The 16,878-nt window shown below is 46.7% G+C and overlaps 2 protein-coding genes across 5 annotated transcripts in view; one reads left to right on the top strand and one right to left on the bottom strand.

The window, feature by feature from the left end:
• The window catches only part of LOC116480947 (SAP domain-containing ribonucleoprotein), an 80,625-nt gene extending 63,973 nt beyond the window's left edge, over positions 1–16,652 (bottom strand). For 2 of the 4 annotated variants that reach the window (XR_009209510.1, XM_058427032.1), the window contains exons 1-7: positions 16,528–16,652; positions 14,289–15,751; positions 10,504–10,610; positions 10,171–10,290; positions 9,676–9,836; positions 9,481–9,583; positions 9,112–9,298 (exon numbers count right to left, since the gene is read on the bottom strand). Coding sequence is in view for 2 of the 4 variants with exons in the window: in XM_058427032.1 (XP_058283015.1) it covers positions 9,112–9,298; positions 9,481–9,583; positions 9,676–9,836; positions 10,171–10,290; positions 10,504–10,610; positions 14,289–15,695 (2,085 nt within the window). In the remaining 2 variants the exon portion in view is untranslated. Of the gene's footprint in view, positions 1–4,470; positions 4,687–9,111; positions 9,299–9,480; positions 9,584–9,675; positions 9,837–10,170; positions 10,291–10,503; positions 10,611–14,288; positions 15,752–16,527 lie in introns of those variants that run through there. The other 2 variants (XR_004251388.3, XM_032173465.3) reach the window with 1 other exon arrangement.
• Positions 4,720–7,581, top strand: ORMDL2 (ORMDL sphingolipid biosynthesis regulator 2). Its single transcript, XM_032173466.2, has 4 exons — positions 4,720–4,917; positions 5,801–5,975; positions 6,144–6,295; positions 7,366–7,581. Exons 2-4 carry the CDS (start codon positions 5,802–5,804, stop codon positions 7,499–7,501), a joined length of 462 nt encoding a protein of 153 aa, XP_032029357.1. The 5' UTR covers positions 4,720–4,917; position 5,801; the 3' UTR covers positions 7,502–7,581.
• Positions 16,653–16,878: the final 226 nt, after the last annotated feature.

The following is a 16,878-nucleotide window of genomic DNA, read 5'->3' as shown; positions in this document are numbered from 1 at the left end:
TCCACCCACCTCGGCCTCCCAAAGTGCCAGGATTACAGGCATGAGCCACCGTGCCCAGCACGTTTAGCTGATTTTTTAAGAACATACAGGGTCTCATATAAAAAGTGGCCTGACCATGTTTGTGGATAGAACAGAGAAAGCTTCCTTGGGTAAATAATATTTGAGTGAAACACCTGAAAGGGGTGTAGTAATTAATTAGATAAAGGTGTTAGGGAGGACGGGCCGCAGGAGTACTACAGCCAAAAGAAAACTCCAATTGCAGCATATGTGAAGGTTCTAGGTTGAGGCAAGAGGGAGAAGCAGTGTGCAATGATTAGAACATGAATTCTGGACACAGGTTGCCTGGAATTTTTTTTTTTTTTGAGACGGAGTTTCACTTTTGTCGCCCAGGCTGGAGTGCAATGGCGCCATCTCGGCTCACCGCAACCTCTGCCTACCGGGTTCAAGCGATTCTCCTGCCTCCGCCTCCCGAGTAGCTGGGATTACAGGCATGTGCCATCACGCCCAGCTAATTTTGTATTTTTAGTAGAGATGGGGTTTCTCCATGTTGGTCAGACTGGTCTCGAACTCCCAACCTCAGGTGATCTGCCTGCCTCGGCCTCCCAAAGTACTGGGATTACAAGGGTGAGCCACTGTGCCCAGCCTGCTTGGATTTAATATACCACATTTTAGCTATGCAACCTAAGGCAAGTTACTCAGTTACTCTCTCTGAGCTACAGTTTTTCTTATTTTCAAATGAGGATAATACAGGTATTTACCTTATAGGATTATTATGAGAATTAAATCAGTTAGTGTATGTAAATGGCTTCACAGTGCTTTGCCACATAACAAATGCTAAGTGTTAGCAACTGATGAAGACAACCATTCTGAAGAAATTAAATAAAATAAGGCCACAGTAGTTGAAGTGTTAGTAACTATCCTGGAGAGACTGGCAGGGATATAATTTAAAGGTTTTAAGCAGGGGAATGACTCCTATAATAAATATCTAAGTGGTGAAATCGCTCCCCCTACAAATCCCATCCGCCAAGAGAATACAAGCTGATCACATCAAGCTCCTCCTTTCCAACTTCCAAAGGCTCCCAGCCCTACTTACTACATGACAAAGGCCAGAAGTTCTTATATAACTTAGAAAGCCCTTTTCAATATCACTGTGATTTACCTTTATAGTTTACCTATTTTCCTTTCCAAACTATCTTCAACTACCAATGTATTTCCTCATTTCACTTTTCAATACAAATGTCTCACTATTCTCAACACTCTGACACTACTACCACTTTCTCCTCTCCTCTGCAATAGTTCCTTTTCTGATGTTTGACGGGATATCCGATACTGTTACAGTTCAAGCCATTTTCATCCACAGTTCAATCTCTCTTTCCAAATGTGTTAAATGGGCCAGGCATGGTGGCTCATGCTTATAATCCCAGCACTTTGGGAGGCCAAGGCAAGAGGATCACCTGAGGTCAGTAGTTCAAGTCCAGCTGGACCAATAACATGGTAAAACCCTGTCTCTACTAAAAATACAAAAACTAGCCAGGCATGGTGGCACGTGCCTGTAATCCCAGCTACTCGGGAAGCTGAGGCACGAGAATCGCTTGAACCTGGGAGGCGTACGTTGCAGTGAGCTGAGATCTTGCCACTGCACTCCAACCTGGGCGACAGAGCGAGACTCCATCTCAATTAAAAAAAAAAAAAAAAAAAAAAAAGAACGACTGCATTTCTACAAAATCCTCAGAAATTTGCGGTTGATATAACATTACATATCAACTCAGACACATACTATGTTTCCTTCCTGCTTCAAAAGGTATTCTCTTCCCCTGAGGTTCCATACCAAAGCCCAAAATTCTCTTTATGACAATGGAGAGATTTTTTTATTTTCTTTTTTTTTGAGACAAGGTCTCCCTTTGTCACCCAGGCTGAAGTGCAGTGGAGCAATTATCACACAGCTCACCACAGCCTCAGCCTCCCAGGCTCAAGCAATCCTCCCACCTCAGCCTCCTGAGGAGCTGGGAGTACAGGTGTGCACCACCATGCCCAGCTAATTTTTTAATTTTTTTTGTAGAAACAGGGTCTCACTCTGTTACTTAAGCTGGTCTCAAACTCCTGGCCTCTGCCTCCCAAAGAGTTGGGATTACAGGTGTGGGTCACTGTGCCCAGCCAAGATTTTTTTTAAAGGCAATAAAACCCCAAGTCAACCCAGAAGTCAAGATCATTGCATCAAGATCACCAATGGAACCAAACATTAACTGTCCTAAAAATCAGAATCAAAGGCATGAGTTTTTTTTTCCTTTTTGAGACAGAGTCTCACTGTCCCCCAGGGTGGAGTGCAGTACACCATCTCGGCTCACTGCAACCTCCATCCTGGGCTCAAGCGATTCTTGTGCCTCAGCCTCCTCAGTAGCTGGGACTACAGGCACTTGCCACCACACCTGGCTAATTTTTTGCATTTTTGGTAGAGGCAGGGTTTCGCCATGTTGCCCAGGCTGGTCTCAAACTCCTGGCCTCAAGCAATCCGCCCACCTAGGCCTCCCAAAGTGCTAGGATTACAGGCATGAGCCACCACGCCCAGCTAAAGGCATGAATTCTTAACCAGAGGTCCATGGACTCCTCAGGGCTACAAGGTAGTTTTATGAAGCCCCTCAAACTGCATGCAAAATATGTGTACATGCCTTTTTCTGGGGAGAGGGTCCATACCTTTCATCAGAGTTTCAAAGATATCTGTGACCTCCAAAAGGTTAAGAAGTACTCTAGAGAAAAAGCAAAGACAAGCAAATGTGATTAAAGAGCGAGTCCTTTTTAGGCTGTCAGGAGTGCCTAATGTTCTCTTAGACTGTAACACTGAAATCAGGTCAGAGGACTTTATGTAAAAATTACTTATCCAATCAAATACAAATTTAATATAGACCTGATAAATACAGATTTGACGGAAGGAGGAACTCCATAAACCAACACAATCTATAAATGCAAGTAAGTCATCGGGCAGCTGGTGACTTACTCCAGGGATTGCAAAAATAGGACAAATAGGAAGAAAATATTAGCTCTTCTATTCATAGTTCCTTTTTATCTCATTCAAAAATTCCTTTTCTGTGTTATGTTTTATAACAGTACGGAAGTATACAATTTCTATAAGTACAGTATATATACACAAAGTGGAGATGATTGCTCAATTTTTTTTAACTCATCACAATAAATATCAGGAGACCACTGATATAGTCTATGCATTTTAGTACCATCAAGTTAACAATAACTCCAGAATAACACAAAAACCCACTAATAGAGTTTAGAATCCAAGAGTAAGAAAAACATCAGCTTTCACAGAAAGACGAATTGGGGTCAACCAATAAGTGACTAAAGAAGGGTCCTCTCCCTACCCTTACTACCCTTAAGCTGTCTTAAACAACAACAAAAACAAAAAAACTCTTCAAGCTTTAAAGGATCACTTTTCAGCTTCAGCTGTATCAGCCTGGTCTGTCCAAAACATCTAATGGGAAAACTACTTGTGAAACCACAAACAGACAATTAATCAAGATATCTTAATTTACCCTAAAAGAAATACTTTTTAAAATTTTCTTCTTTTTAATGTATTTTTTAACTTTTTTATATATCTAAGTGTGAAAAAACTACCAAGATTCTCATAAGACAATTTAAAATAGCTTCTGTGATTTAGTGCCAGCCAATGATAACACCAGGAGATGCAGGGCCTATCCGAGACATGAAATGGAACAGATAAAATCTTAACCTTGGAATTGTTTTTTCCCAAATATTGCAGGTATGAGTTCTCTCTGGTGGTTGGAGATGGTGTGTGAGGAAGGCTGGCGGGCCGAGAGCCGCGTGAGAGAACTCGAAAACTTTTAAATCTGAGGTGTCTGTACTTCTACTACTCTCAAGACCTCCTCAACCCCAGGCTTCTAAGGCGAGACCGATCTTCTGAGAGGCCTCTCCCTGGTTTCAAAATTCGGCTTGGGGCGTAATCCCACCTAGAAAAGGGGAGTGGAAGTATTTTCTGAGTGTCTGGTACCTATTTAGACAGAAATACACAAAAATGCCACCATTTGCTAACAGGGAAATCTCAGCTTCGGACGACAGACTGGAAACATCATCCCAGGGAAGAAAAACGGATCCTGGGTCCGACATGGGGCAAAGAGGAGGGACCAACTGACGTAATGCAGCCCTGAAAAGCAACGAAGAGTATAACAGGTAGAAGGCACTTACACAACCCGGTGGGGAAGGGTGACGGACGATATAATGATGAAGGAAGCAGAAATAACAAATAAATATAGCAGTAAAGCCGTGAGGAGAAATGGGAAATTAGGGAAGGCGTAGTGTGGAAGGGTGGTACAAAAGAGCTACGGCGGGAGCCGAGAAACGAAGTGGAAAAGGCTGCACGGAGAAGACGTAGGAGAAGGCGCAAGCTACCCTGTAAAATTCAGTTCCTAGAAAAGTCCAACTCAGCCCTTCCCCGATTCACGGTACCTTTAGCTTATGGAGCTCCACCGTCTCGGTCGCCATCTTGTTACCCCTCACTCCACTATGCCCCCACCCGCTGCCTCCGCCTCCAGGAGCTCCCGCCTTAGGCGTAGAGATGCAAGGCTGACCAATCGTTGTCACTCTTGCTCCCACGCCATACCATCAGCTCTTCCCATTGGTCAATAGCTGGCGTCGCTCTCACTTCTCTCGGCAGCTTTCCTCACTTCTTTCAAAAGGTGGAACAGGGAGAGGGGCGGGCACTGCATCTTGCGAACGACAGAAATGGCAACCAACTGTGCGTCTGCATTACAGACCATCAACCAATGGGTGGTGGCAGCGCTGATTCTGTTCCTCCAATAGGAAAGGGGCAGACGGGGAGGCGTTACTTCCTGGAGACTTCAGGTGTGGTAGCCGCCGCCGCGCCCATAGCCGGACGGGGATCTGAGCTGGCAGGTAGGGGCTGCGAAGACTGTAAGGATTGCTGAGGAAAAATGGTGGGAGGCGAAAGGGGCGCCGAGGAAGCGGTGACCTAAATACTGAGAGGGGAGCGCCGAAGGGAGCCCTGAAAAAACCGATGAACATGAGGAGGAAGCTGGGAGGGGCATGGGGCGGGCTTAAGGAACTGGCGGCGGGGCTGGGGCGGGCAAGAGCCGCTTCCTAACCAGACATCATCAGCTTTAGAGCTACCACAATTTTAAAAATCCGAGTTCAGATAATCACTGCCGCCCCTGGAGTCAGAGCCAAGGCTCCAGCTCTCGAGGCGTTGAGCTCAGGTCCCTTCCTAACCCAGTCCAGAAGCCGTGGGCAAATTGTTGTGCCCACGCTTGAGAGAAGTAATGGGGATGCAGACTGTTTACATGCCACGGAGGTGAGAGGGAGGGTGGACAAACCCCAGAGAGCAAAGTGGAGACCAGAGTGAGCTTTACTCTGTCATCCCTTCTTAGTGGTTCTTTGATGATTCCATGACTTTCTCCTGGAATTCTGGGTGTATGTGACCTCTTCATGGTTATTAACTTATTCAGAAAAGTCAGATACTCGTATTTCCCTTGCTCTCTGAAGTGAGTGCCCCAAACCTACACATACACCTTCATGTTACAGTTGAAGTGTAAAGATCAGAGCAAAAATGACTATGTCTCTAAAATGTAGTGAGGACTCTTCTTGTCTTTTAAAGTTTTCCCCAAGTCTTCAGTTTTTATTTTCTGCGTGATGGGTAAGTTCTTCATTCCCAATAGAGTTCAGGGGATTGGGGCTACCTGAGAGACAACTGGGAGATAGCTCAAAGAGGGGTTGAGAAAAAACTGAGTTGGACTCCTGCCTGATCCCCCATTATGGCTAGGATGAATGTGGGGGTAGCACACAGCGAAGTAAACCCCAACACTCGAGTGATGAATAGCCGAGGCATCTGGCTGGCCTACATCATCTTGGTAGGACTGCTGCATGTGGTTCTACTCAGCATCCCCTTCTTCAGCATTCCTGTTGTCTGGACCCTGACCAACGTTATCCATAACCTGGTGAGCACTAAACCACACCCTTGTACCTACCCCAGCGTTTCCCAACCAAAAGCAAAATAAAATCACCAATTGTTTGGGGATTTATGTGTTCCTTTTGGGATCTTAACATACTTCTTTGACTGAAGAACTACTTTCTGCCCCTCACACTGCCACCTTCCCTGTTCCCAGGCTATGTATGTCTTCCTTCATACGGTGAAAGGGACACCCTTTGAGACTCCTGACCAAGGAAAGGCTCGGCTACTGACACACTGGGAGCAAATGGACTATGGGCTCCAGTTTACCTCTTCCCGCAAGTTCCTCAGCATCTCTCCTATTGTGCTGTGAGTCTATGGGGGAAATGAGATATGCTGGGCTAGAAAGAGCTCCAAGAGCCAGGTAGAAAGGCCCACAGGGAAGCTGTTAAAAAGCAGACTACCCATCTAAAACCCTTTGAAGATATTATGGTATACTAGTTCTAAGTCTACAGAGAGCAGTAAAATGTAGATTACAGTCAATACTGTAATCAAGCATTCCTTGCTGCCTCCTTGGTAGTAAGGAAATGAAGGGACTGAGAAAAGATAAGTGCCAAATAAAACCAAATGATTTTACACTGCCAAAAGAAGTAAATAAAGGCAGAACTGATATTAATCTTCAAAAACACTGTAGGGAGTGGAAGCAAAGAGGACTGTAACAGTCATACAGACTGAAATAGCTTGAGCCGTCATTTGCCATGTCATTAACAATTAACAGATACTGACTTATAGTCTCCAGTTAAAGGTGCTGGGCCGGGCGCGGTGGCTCACGCTTGTAATCCCAGCACTTTGGGAGGCCGAGGCGGGTGAATCACGAGGTCAGGAGATCGAGACCACGGTGAAACCCCGTCTCTACTAAAAATACAAAAAATTAGCCAGGCGTGGTGGCGGGCGCCTGTAGTCCCAGCTACTCGGAGAGGCTGAGGCAGGAGAATGGCGTGAACCCGGGAGGCGGAGCTTGCAGTGAGCCGAGATTGTGCCACTGCACTCCAGCCTGGGGGACAGAGCCAGACTCTGTCTCAAAAAAAAAAAAAAAAAAAAAAAAAGGTGCTATCTCCTGAACCCCAAAGTAAATGCTGTTGATATAGCTGGAATAGTTTTAGATAATCTAGAACTATATACAATAAAACTGGTCATTTAAAATAGAAGAGAAAGAGCAGGGCACTGTGGTGCATGCCTGGAGTCCCAGCTACTTGGGAGGCTATGGCAGAAGGATTGTTTGAGCCCAGGAGTTTGGGGTTGTACTGCACATATCACACTTATGAATAGCCACTGCACTCCAACCTGGGAAACATAGGGAGAACTGTCTCTTAAAAAAAAAAAAAAGAATATGGATAGAGAAGGCCAACCTCAGTCACCCTATTTTTTTCTCTCCCCAGCTATCTCCTGGCCAGCTTCTATACCAAGTATGATGCTGCACACTTCCTCATCAACACAGCCTCATTGCTAAGTGTACTGCTGCCGAAGTTGCCCCAGTTCCATGGGGTTCGTGTCTTTGGCATCAACAAATACTGAGTGATGGGGTTTGGGACAGCTCCATGGGCATGGGGAAGGCACTGAAACAGAGGACTATAAAACATCCTTCTCTTATTCTCCATACTGTCTTCTGCACCTTGAAAGACTGAGAACTATACAACCTTTCCCAGACTCCCAAGAAGAGAAGAGATTGGCAAATGGGGCTCCTGGGCCCAGTCCTGCTAGTGGCAAGTTTCTTTGAATCAGGAAGGCAGGTGAGGTAAGGGCCAAATCACTCTCCTCCATAGCAGGAAGCCATTTGGGCAGCTTGTTTGGTGATTACATCTTTCCATATCTTTTACACCTACCACCTTCCAGCTCTGTTTTGCTGTGTATTTTTCTTACAATAATTTTTTTCAGCTATAGCTGCAGTTTAATCAGGAAGGGTAGAGAGCTGTCCTTATAAAGCTGGGGGTGGGAAGATGGAATACTGACCTAATGTATAAAACTTAAAACAATTCTCCAATCTCCTCTCCTTTGGTCCAGTAGGAGGTGCCCTTCACTCTAAGCTTAACACTTAGTAGGGAAGGGATTCTCAAATGAGAAAAAGGGCTCCGGCTATATGGGCAACAAAGAGGGAAGATACCGGTTGCCAGTTATACATTTATAGAAAGATAATCCCCTGGCTTTAAATAGTTATGTACATACAAATATGAACAAACTTAAAAAAAAATACAAACCCTTGGATCACATGGGGGCTTCTGGGAACCCCCATATTCTTCCCCCTCACCCAAGAGCAGTGGGCATGAATCTACTTTTTAAAAATGATTAATTTTGGCCATCCTTGCAGAAAAGAGCCTAAAATTGGGTGATTTACCCACAAAGTGAAAGTTGAGGGAAAATTCAGTTTCCACTCTGAACTCTATGCAGTAATCTCCTATCATTAGGGCTACATGCTTTCTTGTTCTGTCTTTTAAATATTATATCAGGGTAAAGGAGAGGGCTGCCTCCTGAAATGGGTCAAGAAAGAAGACAGACTTGTAGCTTTAAAAGTGTGGGAAAAAGTGTCATCTGCCCTAAAAGCAAATGACAAGACAAAGGCATACAGACCCCAGGGAAATACCCAGTTCCCACACCTAAAGGGATATACTGTCCAGCCCAGGTCCAGGCCCTAGGTTCTTTACTCTAGCTACCCCCTATTTCTTTGGTATTGTCAAAAGACAAGATTCAGGCCGGGCGCAGTGGCTTATGCCTGTAATCCAGCACTTTGGGAGGCCAAGACGGTTGGATCACCTGAGCTCAGGAGTTCGAGACCAGCCTGGGCAACATGGTGAAACCCCGTCTCTACTAAAAACACAAAAAAGAATTAGCTGGGCCAGGTGTGGTGGTGCGTGCCTATAATCCCAGCTACTCGGGAGGCTGAGATGGGAGAATTGCTTGAACCCGGGAGACAGGTTGCAGTTGAGCCGAGATCACACCACTGCACTCCAGCTGGGCAACAGAGCGAGACTCCCATCTCAAAAAAAAAAAAAAAAAAAAGATTCAGTTCCTAGGTGTTGGGGGAGGAGGGATAAATCAAACTCCATCCTGTGCTGTACACAGCCCTTTTGACTCCCTGACATTGATTTGAGGAAAGAGAAGGGGCGTCAACGTTGGAAGGGCCTCCTCACTTTCTTCCGCCGCTTAGGTTTGGCCTCTCCCTTGGGTACTGTGCTGTTGGGCTTAGAGGCTGCAGTGGCTCCAGGGGCAGGCTGAGGAGCTGCAAAGAAGTTCCCATTGGGCATCTGCCCTGGGGGTACTTGAAAGATCCGACTCAAGAAATCCTGAAGATCAGCAGGAGGGGCATCTGGGGTGGCTCTGAGGTAAAACAAGAAATAAGGCAAGAGATGTTAGAGTCATATGGTTACCTAAGTTAGATATACTTATCAGTTCCCAAACTTCCTAGAAAACAAGGCCCCTGGTGTCCTAAAAAGCAGGTCACCTGAAACCGTTTTCAAAACTGAAATAGTGGATAGATTATTGACAGAAATACCACCTACCTCTGCCGTCCTCTGGTGCCTGGAATCCGAGAACCAAATGAGATGTGATAGGGGACTCTGTGGGTATCTGGGGAGATACCTACACGCTGGCAGCCAGCCCACTCTATAAACATGAGAAATAGCCAAAACATCGCAGTTTAGAGCACATAAAAGATCAGGAAGTATGAGCCTGTATTTCTAGAGGACAGAGAGTACCTGTGATGTCATACACCTTTCCATCCATCAGTGCAAAGTAGGTGATCTTGAGGCCCAACATGCTTGACTCTGCCCAAAAGTCTCCTTCCTCAGCGGGATGCAGCCTATTACACTCAGCACAGTATCTGGCACTCTTAGGTTCCCGGTCCATTTCAAACCTCCTGCAACCAACAAAAGGATAGTTCCTTAATTTGTCAAGCCTACCTAGGGCACTGCTAGTAGTCTTACTATTATTCACAAATAGGGCTGAAACATCTAAAATTACCCCACTTAGTATTTCATATCCCCTCAACGTTCTATCTTAAAGCTAATTTTTCTTAGTGCTAATTAAAATTGTCAATCTATTGACAATATGACAAAGGTAGAAACTTAAGGGTCTTTTTACTAATTATGAGATACAGATGTAACTCATAATTACCAGTACTCACTAGGAAGATCGTTGGTTACATAATCCCTGAGCTGTGATTGTCCCATCCCTCTCCTTCTATTTCATACCTATGCTTTCCTTGGCATCGGCTACACATCATAGTATTCATTGCCTCCTTGAGGTCATCTTGCAGCTTGGACAGAAACTCATTTACTGACCGGCTCAGCTCATTCTCTGCCATTCGTTTCCTAATAGAAGAAATGCTTTGTAAGTCCAGAAGGTATTGAGGGAGGGACAAAGGAAGACATATCAATTGGCCTCTTGAGGCCCCTGTCTAGCGAGAAAGACAAGTGACTTCAGTTCTCTCCATCTCAACGAGCCTCCACCCCCAAGTCCAGATGCCTCTGCTATTGAGGATTTTTCATTTACCATTATCTGATGATTTCCCATCTCCAACTTACATCTCATATTCCTTTCGTTTTTCAGCATTGCTGACAATGTCCCAAGCTGCTCGCAAAACCTTGAAGGCCTCCTCAGCCCGGGGATGATGATTTTTGTCAGGATGAACCTACCAAGACAGATGTCATTACAAATCCATTCCAACCCTCTCCCCACCTTGAGTTTATTCTCATATCAAAGGGTTCTCTTTCATCACCCTTTTGAAGAGTCAATGTAGCTTAATGATTAATTGCTCTGGCTCTGCAGATCTGGTTCAATTCATGGCTCTGTTATAATTAGCTATATTACCTTGAATATCTAACTTTTCTTTTTTTTTTGAGATGAAGTCTCGCTCTGTCGCCCAGGCTAGAATGCAGTGGCACGATCTCAGCTCACTGTAACCTCTACCTCCCAGGTTCTAGCAATTCTCCTGCCTCAGCCTGTCTAGTAGGTAGGATTACAGGCATGCACCACCACGCTCAGCTAATTTTTTTGTATTTTTAGTGGAGACGGGGTTTCATCTAGTTGGCCAGTCTGGTCTCAAACTCTTGACCTCAACTGATTTGCCTACCTCAGCTTCCCAAAGTGCTGGGATTACAGGCGTGTGCCACCACACCCAGCCTGAATATCTATCATGGATTGTTGGGAGAATTAAATAAGAATATATATTAAGTATGTAGCAAAGAGTCAGGTACTACGGTGGATTCATCATCCCAGTTTGCCTGAGACTGTCCCAGTTTTAGCACTAAAAAGTCCCATGCCTCTAGAAATTCCTCAATCCCAGATGAATAGGGACAGTTGGTCTCTGGCACATAAAATAAGAGTTCCAAAGATGTTACATCTTGAAACTCTTTCTTTTTTAACTAAAAAATTCTCATAGCCAAAACTTCCTACAGTGATATGCCTTTCAGTCCCAGAAATGAAATAGCATATCATGGTCTCAGAGACTTTTTATGTACTTTTCAGCCTTCTCTCCAAGACAAGTAATATCCTCTCTTCCTACAGCTTCCTGATTGTACCCATCCCCATTCCCCAGAAATGCAGAGATAAAGCTAGTCTCCTGACTGATGCCAAATAACTAAAATGCTGTTAAATTTCCCACATTCCCAAGCTAATTGAACAGCCTTTTAGTCATGTTCACACTAGGGCTTAGTAAGGCAGTGAGAGGTTCAATAAAAGCTCAGAGACAATCTGGTCCAGGACAAGAGAGATCTTTGGGGTATAGGGATAGATGTTTTGAGGGTAGGGGAATTTAACTACATCTCTAAGAGAAATTAAAAATGAGAATTTTTGTTAATAATATTCTCCAAAACAGGATGTCTACTAAAAGAAGGTAAGAAAAGAGCTCTACTACTAGTAGAATTAGTAACAATGAGAGTAAACAATTGTTACCCACTCTAAGAATACAGCAGAGGCCAACCCCAGTGGCTCACGCCTGTAATCCCAGCACTCTGGGAGACAGAGGCAGGCAAATTGCTTGAGTCCAGGAGTTCAAGATCAGGCTAGCCAACATAGCGAAACCCCATTTCTACTAAAAATACAAAAAATTAGCCGGGTGTGGTGATGCACGCCTGTAGTTCCAGCTACTCAGGAAGCTGAGGTGGAAGAATCACCTAAGCCTGGGGGATCAAGGCTGCAATGAGCTGAGATCCTGCCACTGTACTCCAGCCTGGGGAACTGGAGTGAGACCCTGTCTCAAAAAAAAAAAAAAGAATATACCAAGCTACCTACTAAGGGGCATACATTTCCCACCAAATTAATTCAGTCCTTTGGTAAGTTACAGGTGTGGTGGTTTACTGTACCTTTAATCATTAATGGAAACTTTAGTTGCCCATTCCTCTTTGGTGTCATGCAGCCATTGAGGTAATTTGCACACTGATGTTTTACCAGTCCAGCTCCATACACTCCAGTGTAAGTAGGCCTCCAATTTACACACCTTACTTATATTCATAATAGTTTTATTTGTACAAAAATAGCAGTAACAATCCGTTATCTAATATCAACCTAATAACTACTTCTAATGCAATTTGATTGCATGCTTGTATTAAACCATTTCCCTCAAGCATAAGGTGCATGACAACTGCCATCTGCGCACCCTCTTTTTTTTTTTTTTGAGACAGAGTCTTGTTCTATCGCCCAGGCTGGAGTACAGTGGCGCGATCTTGGCTCACTGCAAGCTCTGCTCCCAGGTTCACGCCATTCTCCTGCCTCAGCCTCCCGAGTAGCTGGGACTACAGGCGCCCGCCACCACACCCGGCTAATTTTTTTGTATGTTTAGTAGAGACAGGGTCTCACCATGTTAGCCAGGATGGTCTGGATCTCCTGACCTCGTGATCTGCCCACCTCACCCTCCCAAAGTGCTGGGATTACAGGCGTGAGACACCGCGCCTGGCCCTGCACACCCTCTTATCAATAAAAGCAACCATATTTTCATGTATGACATACATATGCATACACCTCCATTTTCTTTCCCTCTCCTATTCTGAGTTGCTGATCTTGAAACAGCCTGTTTTCTCCTACCTGGTGCTAAAATACTTACATGCACTCCCTGACCCTCCCACACTAGGTCCATATTTGTTTCTCTGGGAGAAATAGTTGGGTTACCCCATGTTTAAAAAAAAAAAAGAAAACCCTCATTTGTTCAGGGACGACCAACTGAGGTGCTCTCTGAATAGGTCTTTTTCCCACTCTAGTTAGAGGGACTTCACCTAGATATTCCAGGTGAGTGAGTTCTACACTGCCTAATACACCAGGTTCAAAAAATATATCTCATGACAAAGAAACAAAATGGAAGGAAGATCAGATCCCATAGTAGAGGGGAAAATATCTTTTTTTTTTTTTCTTTTTTTTTGACATGGTCTGGCTTGGTTGCCCAGACTGTAGGTTCATGATCCTGGCTTATTGCAGCCTCGACCTCCTGGGCTCAACTGATCCTCCCACCTCAGCCTCCCGAGTAGCTGGGACTATAGGCATGTGCCACCAAGCCTGCCCTCCCAAAGTGCTGGGATCACAGGTGTGAGCCACTGCACCTGGCCCAAAAAGTCTTTATGACTCTTTCCTAAGAATATGTTAACCAGCTGGGCGCGGTGGCTCACACCTGTAATCTCAGCACTTTGGGAGGCCGAGGCGGGCAGATCACGAGGTCAGGAGATGGCGATCATCCCGGCTAACACGGTGAAACCCCGTCTCTACTAATACAAAAAGTCAGCCAAGCGCAGTGGCAGGCCCTGTACTCCCAGCTACTCGGGAGGCTGAGGCAGGAGAATGGCGTGAACCCGGGAGGCGGAGTTTGCGTGAGCCAAGATCACGCCACTGCACTCCAGCCTGGGCGATAGAGCGAGACTCCGTCTCAAAAAAAAAAAAAAAAAAAAAAAGAATGTTAACCTTCACCTACCCGTTAACTTTCTAGTCTGCCTTCCCTTTATTCCACTCTCCCTAAAACTGGAATAGAAAATATAGGAACAGGCCGGGACCGGTGGCTCACACCTGTAATCACAGCACTTTGGGAAGCTGAGGCGGGTGGATCATGAAGTCAGGAGTTCGAGACCAGCATGACCAACATGGCGAAACCCCGTCTCTACTAAAAATACAAAAAAAAATTAGCCGGGCATGGTGGCGTGCACCTGTAATCCCAGCTACTCAGGAGGCTGAGGCAGGAGAATCGCTTGAACCCAGGAGGCGGAGGTTGTAGTGAGCTGAGATTGTGCCACTGCACTCCAGCCTGGGCGACACAGCAAGACTACATCTCAAAAAACAAAAACAAAATATGGGAACAAAAGAGAGGAACAGGAAACAGAAGGGTACTCACCATCACTGCCAGCTGTCTATAGGCCTTCTTCAGTTCAACATCTGATGCTGTGGCCTCAACCCCCAGTACATGGAAAGGGTTTAGCTCATCCTCAGGAACCCCAGCCATGGTCAAGAGTCGAGCCACTTCCTCTTCAGGCTGGCAGTAGCGCCCACTAGCTACAGGTGCATTCCCCTGCCTATTAATATTCTGCTTGACCCAAGGCAACTCCAGCCAGCCCCACTGAATTATTCTTACCAGCCGCTGCCATGGCCTGCTATCTCTCAGCAGAGTCAAGCAACGCTGCAAGGCTGGAGAATCCAGCCAAGAGAAGAGCCAGGTGGCCTTATCCCTCCAGCCTAACCGGTCACCTAGTCCCACCAGAAACCGCCATCCCAACTGTAGAAAGCCCAAAAAAAGGGCCAGAGCCAGGAGCAGCAAAGCACCCAGCAGCTTAAGAAAACGAGTAAACAGTCCTACTCCACAGTAAAACCCCTGGCTTAGAAACTGAAAAATGACCTGGGCCCAGCCCCCCAACCGCCCTGTCCACACTCCCATCCAAACTCGAAAAAGGTCCAAATCACTGCTTTTCAGTTGCCTGCATGCATAGATGAGATGGCCACAAGTTTCTACGTACTCTCCCACCAATACCAGCAGTTCAATCAGCCACCAAAAGCCTGCCTGTCCAAGTTGACATAGTTCCTCGGCTCCCCACAATCCCAGGCCTTTGCGCTTATCTGCCTGACTTCGTTTCCGACCCAGCCTATGTCGACCAGGGGACCTGGGATCCCTACGTCCACCCTCCCGAGTATCCTCCTTCGTTGGAAAGCGGTGCCGCTGTCTCCGGGATGGGGGTTTCTTTCCGCTGGACACACGTGAAAAATCACTGGGGAACTTGAGAGATTCTTCATCATCATATTCCTCTTCCAACTCATCTTCCCCCAAGGCTGGAGAGGTACAGTGGTGGCAAAAGTTGCTAGAAGAACCATTTCCTCCCTCAGAGTAAGGCCCTTCTGGAATTCCAGGTGTTCCCTGGCAGTTGCAAGCAGATGGAATGGAAAGAAAAGAGTTCCCATCCTCCTGGTTCCCAGTCTCGTTTTCTTTTGAGAGTTCCTGGTCCACTCCTGACTCTTCTTCCGAAGACGTCTCACTTTGATCAGGGTCCTCTGCATCTCTAGGTGGTCCTGGACCCCCTGGGGGGCCATGGCTTGGGTCCAACCAATGGGCTGGGTTTGGGTGCTGTGTGTACTTAGGACCAGAGTGCTCTGTGAGGCAGCGGGTACCATTAGGAGCAGTCCCTGCTGAGTCCCTGAGTCCTGAGAATGAAGGTATTTCAGGGTCCACGGAGGGTCCTAAAGTCCTGAGGGAGGCACCACCACTGTGGTGGGCTCCATACAACCCTCTTTCTCCGGGGTGCTTCTGGGCCATGACCCCGGGGCTTCCTGAGGGTCTTAGGTCACAGCCATCATGGTGTGTTCTGATGCCTGTAACAGATATCAAGGTGGAAACAGTCAAGGATGAGACCAAGAGAGGAATTAAACAATCTTAAATAGTGGACACATTTAATGCATCCACCTCCCTCGTTTTCCCAAGTTCTTTTGGGGCATTCGCTATTCCTAGCAGTAAGCCAAAACTAGACTCACCACAACCCTGCTTGCTCCCTCCCCTCTCCTCCAAATCACTTAAGTTTTTCTTCTTTCCCCAGAAAACTATAACCTTCAATCAGGGAAACAGGGAGGTACCGTAAAGGATGTGGTCGGGGGAGGGTGGGTCACTCTTAGGAAAATGGGAAAGACCGCCGGAAAGGGGGCCACAGACTTCCAGTAAAGGGTGGGGGCCATGCGGCCCTGGAGGAAAATCTGGGGGCGGAGCTTAGGGCTGCCCCTAAGAAAGACTACCAGGGAACCCACCGGCTGTGTAGAAGGGACAAAGGTGGCCGGGCACCGTGGCTCACGCCTGTAATCCCAGCACTTTGGGAGGCCGAGGCGGGCGGATCACGAGGTCAGGAGTTCAAGACCAGCCTGGCCAATATGGTGAAACTCCGTCTCTACTAAAAATACAAAAATTCGCCAGGCGTGGTGGCGCGCACCTGTAGTCCCAGCTACTCGGGAGGCTGAGGCAGAAGAATCGCTTGAACCCGGGAGGTGGAGGTTGCAGTGAGCCGAGATCGTGCCACTGTACTCCAGTCTGGGCGACAGGGCGAGACTCCATCTCAAACAAAAACAAACAAAAAAAAACAAACAAAAAAAAACGGACGTACCGAAGAACGGCGGTAACTCCTCCCCCTCGAGCCGCCCGGCCTGGGGCCATGGTGAGCTACGAGAGCCGCTCTCCCGGCTCCGCCTCCCGCTCACGCTCTGCTTCCGCCTTCCGTCCCCGCGGCCGCCGCCGACCTGGGCCTACTTCCACTTCCTGGGTCACCAGGGAAGAGACGGGAAGGAAAAGAAATAGCGGTTGGCTGAGAGACGAGCCAGTCCAGCTAGCGCTGCGTCGACTCCAAGGAGGCGGTCCTAAGGAAGTACTGGCCGCGCCATTTAAAGGCCCCTCCCTCCGCGTGTGGGAATGGGATTCCCGCAGGTTGCACCGCTGGAAGCAAGGCAAGTGGGCTCTG

The sequence above is a fragment of the Hylobates moloch genome, unplaced genomic scaffold, assembly GCF_009828535.3.
Source record: "Hylobates moloch isolate HMO894 unplaced genomic scaffold, HMol_V3 SCAFFOLD_13, whole genome shotgun sequence".
Taxonomy (NCBI): Eukaryota; Metazoa; Chordata; class Mammalia; order Primates; family Hylobatidae; genus Hylobates; species Hylobates moloch.
This window is presented reverse-complemented; position numbering and strand designations above follow the sequence as displayed.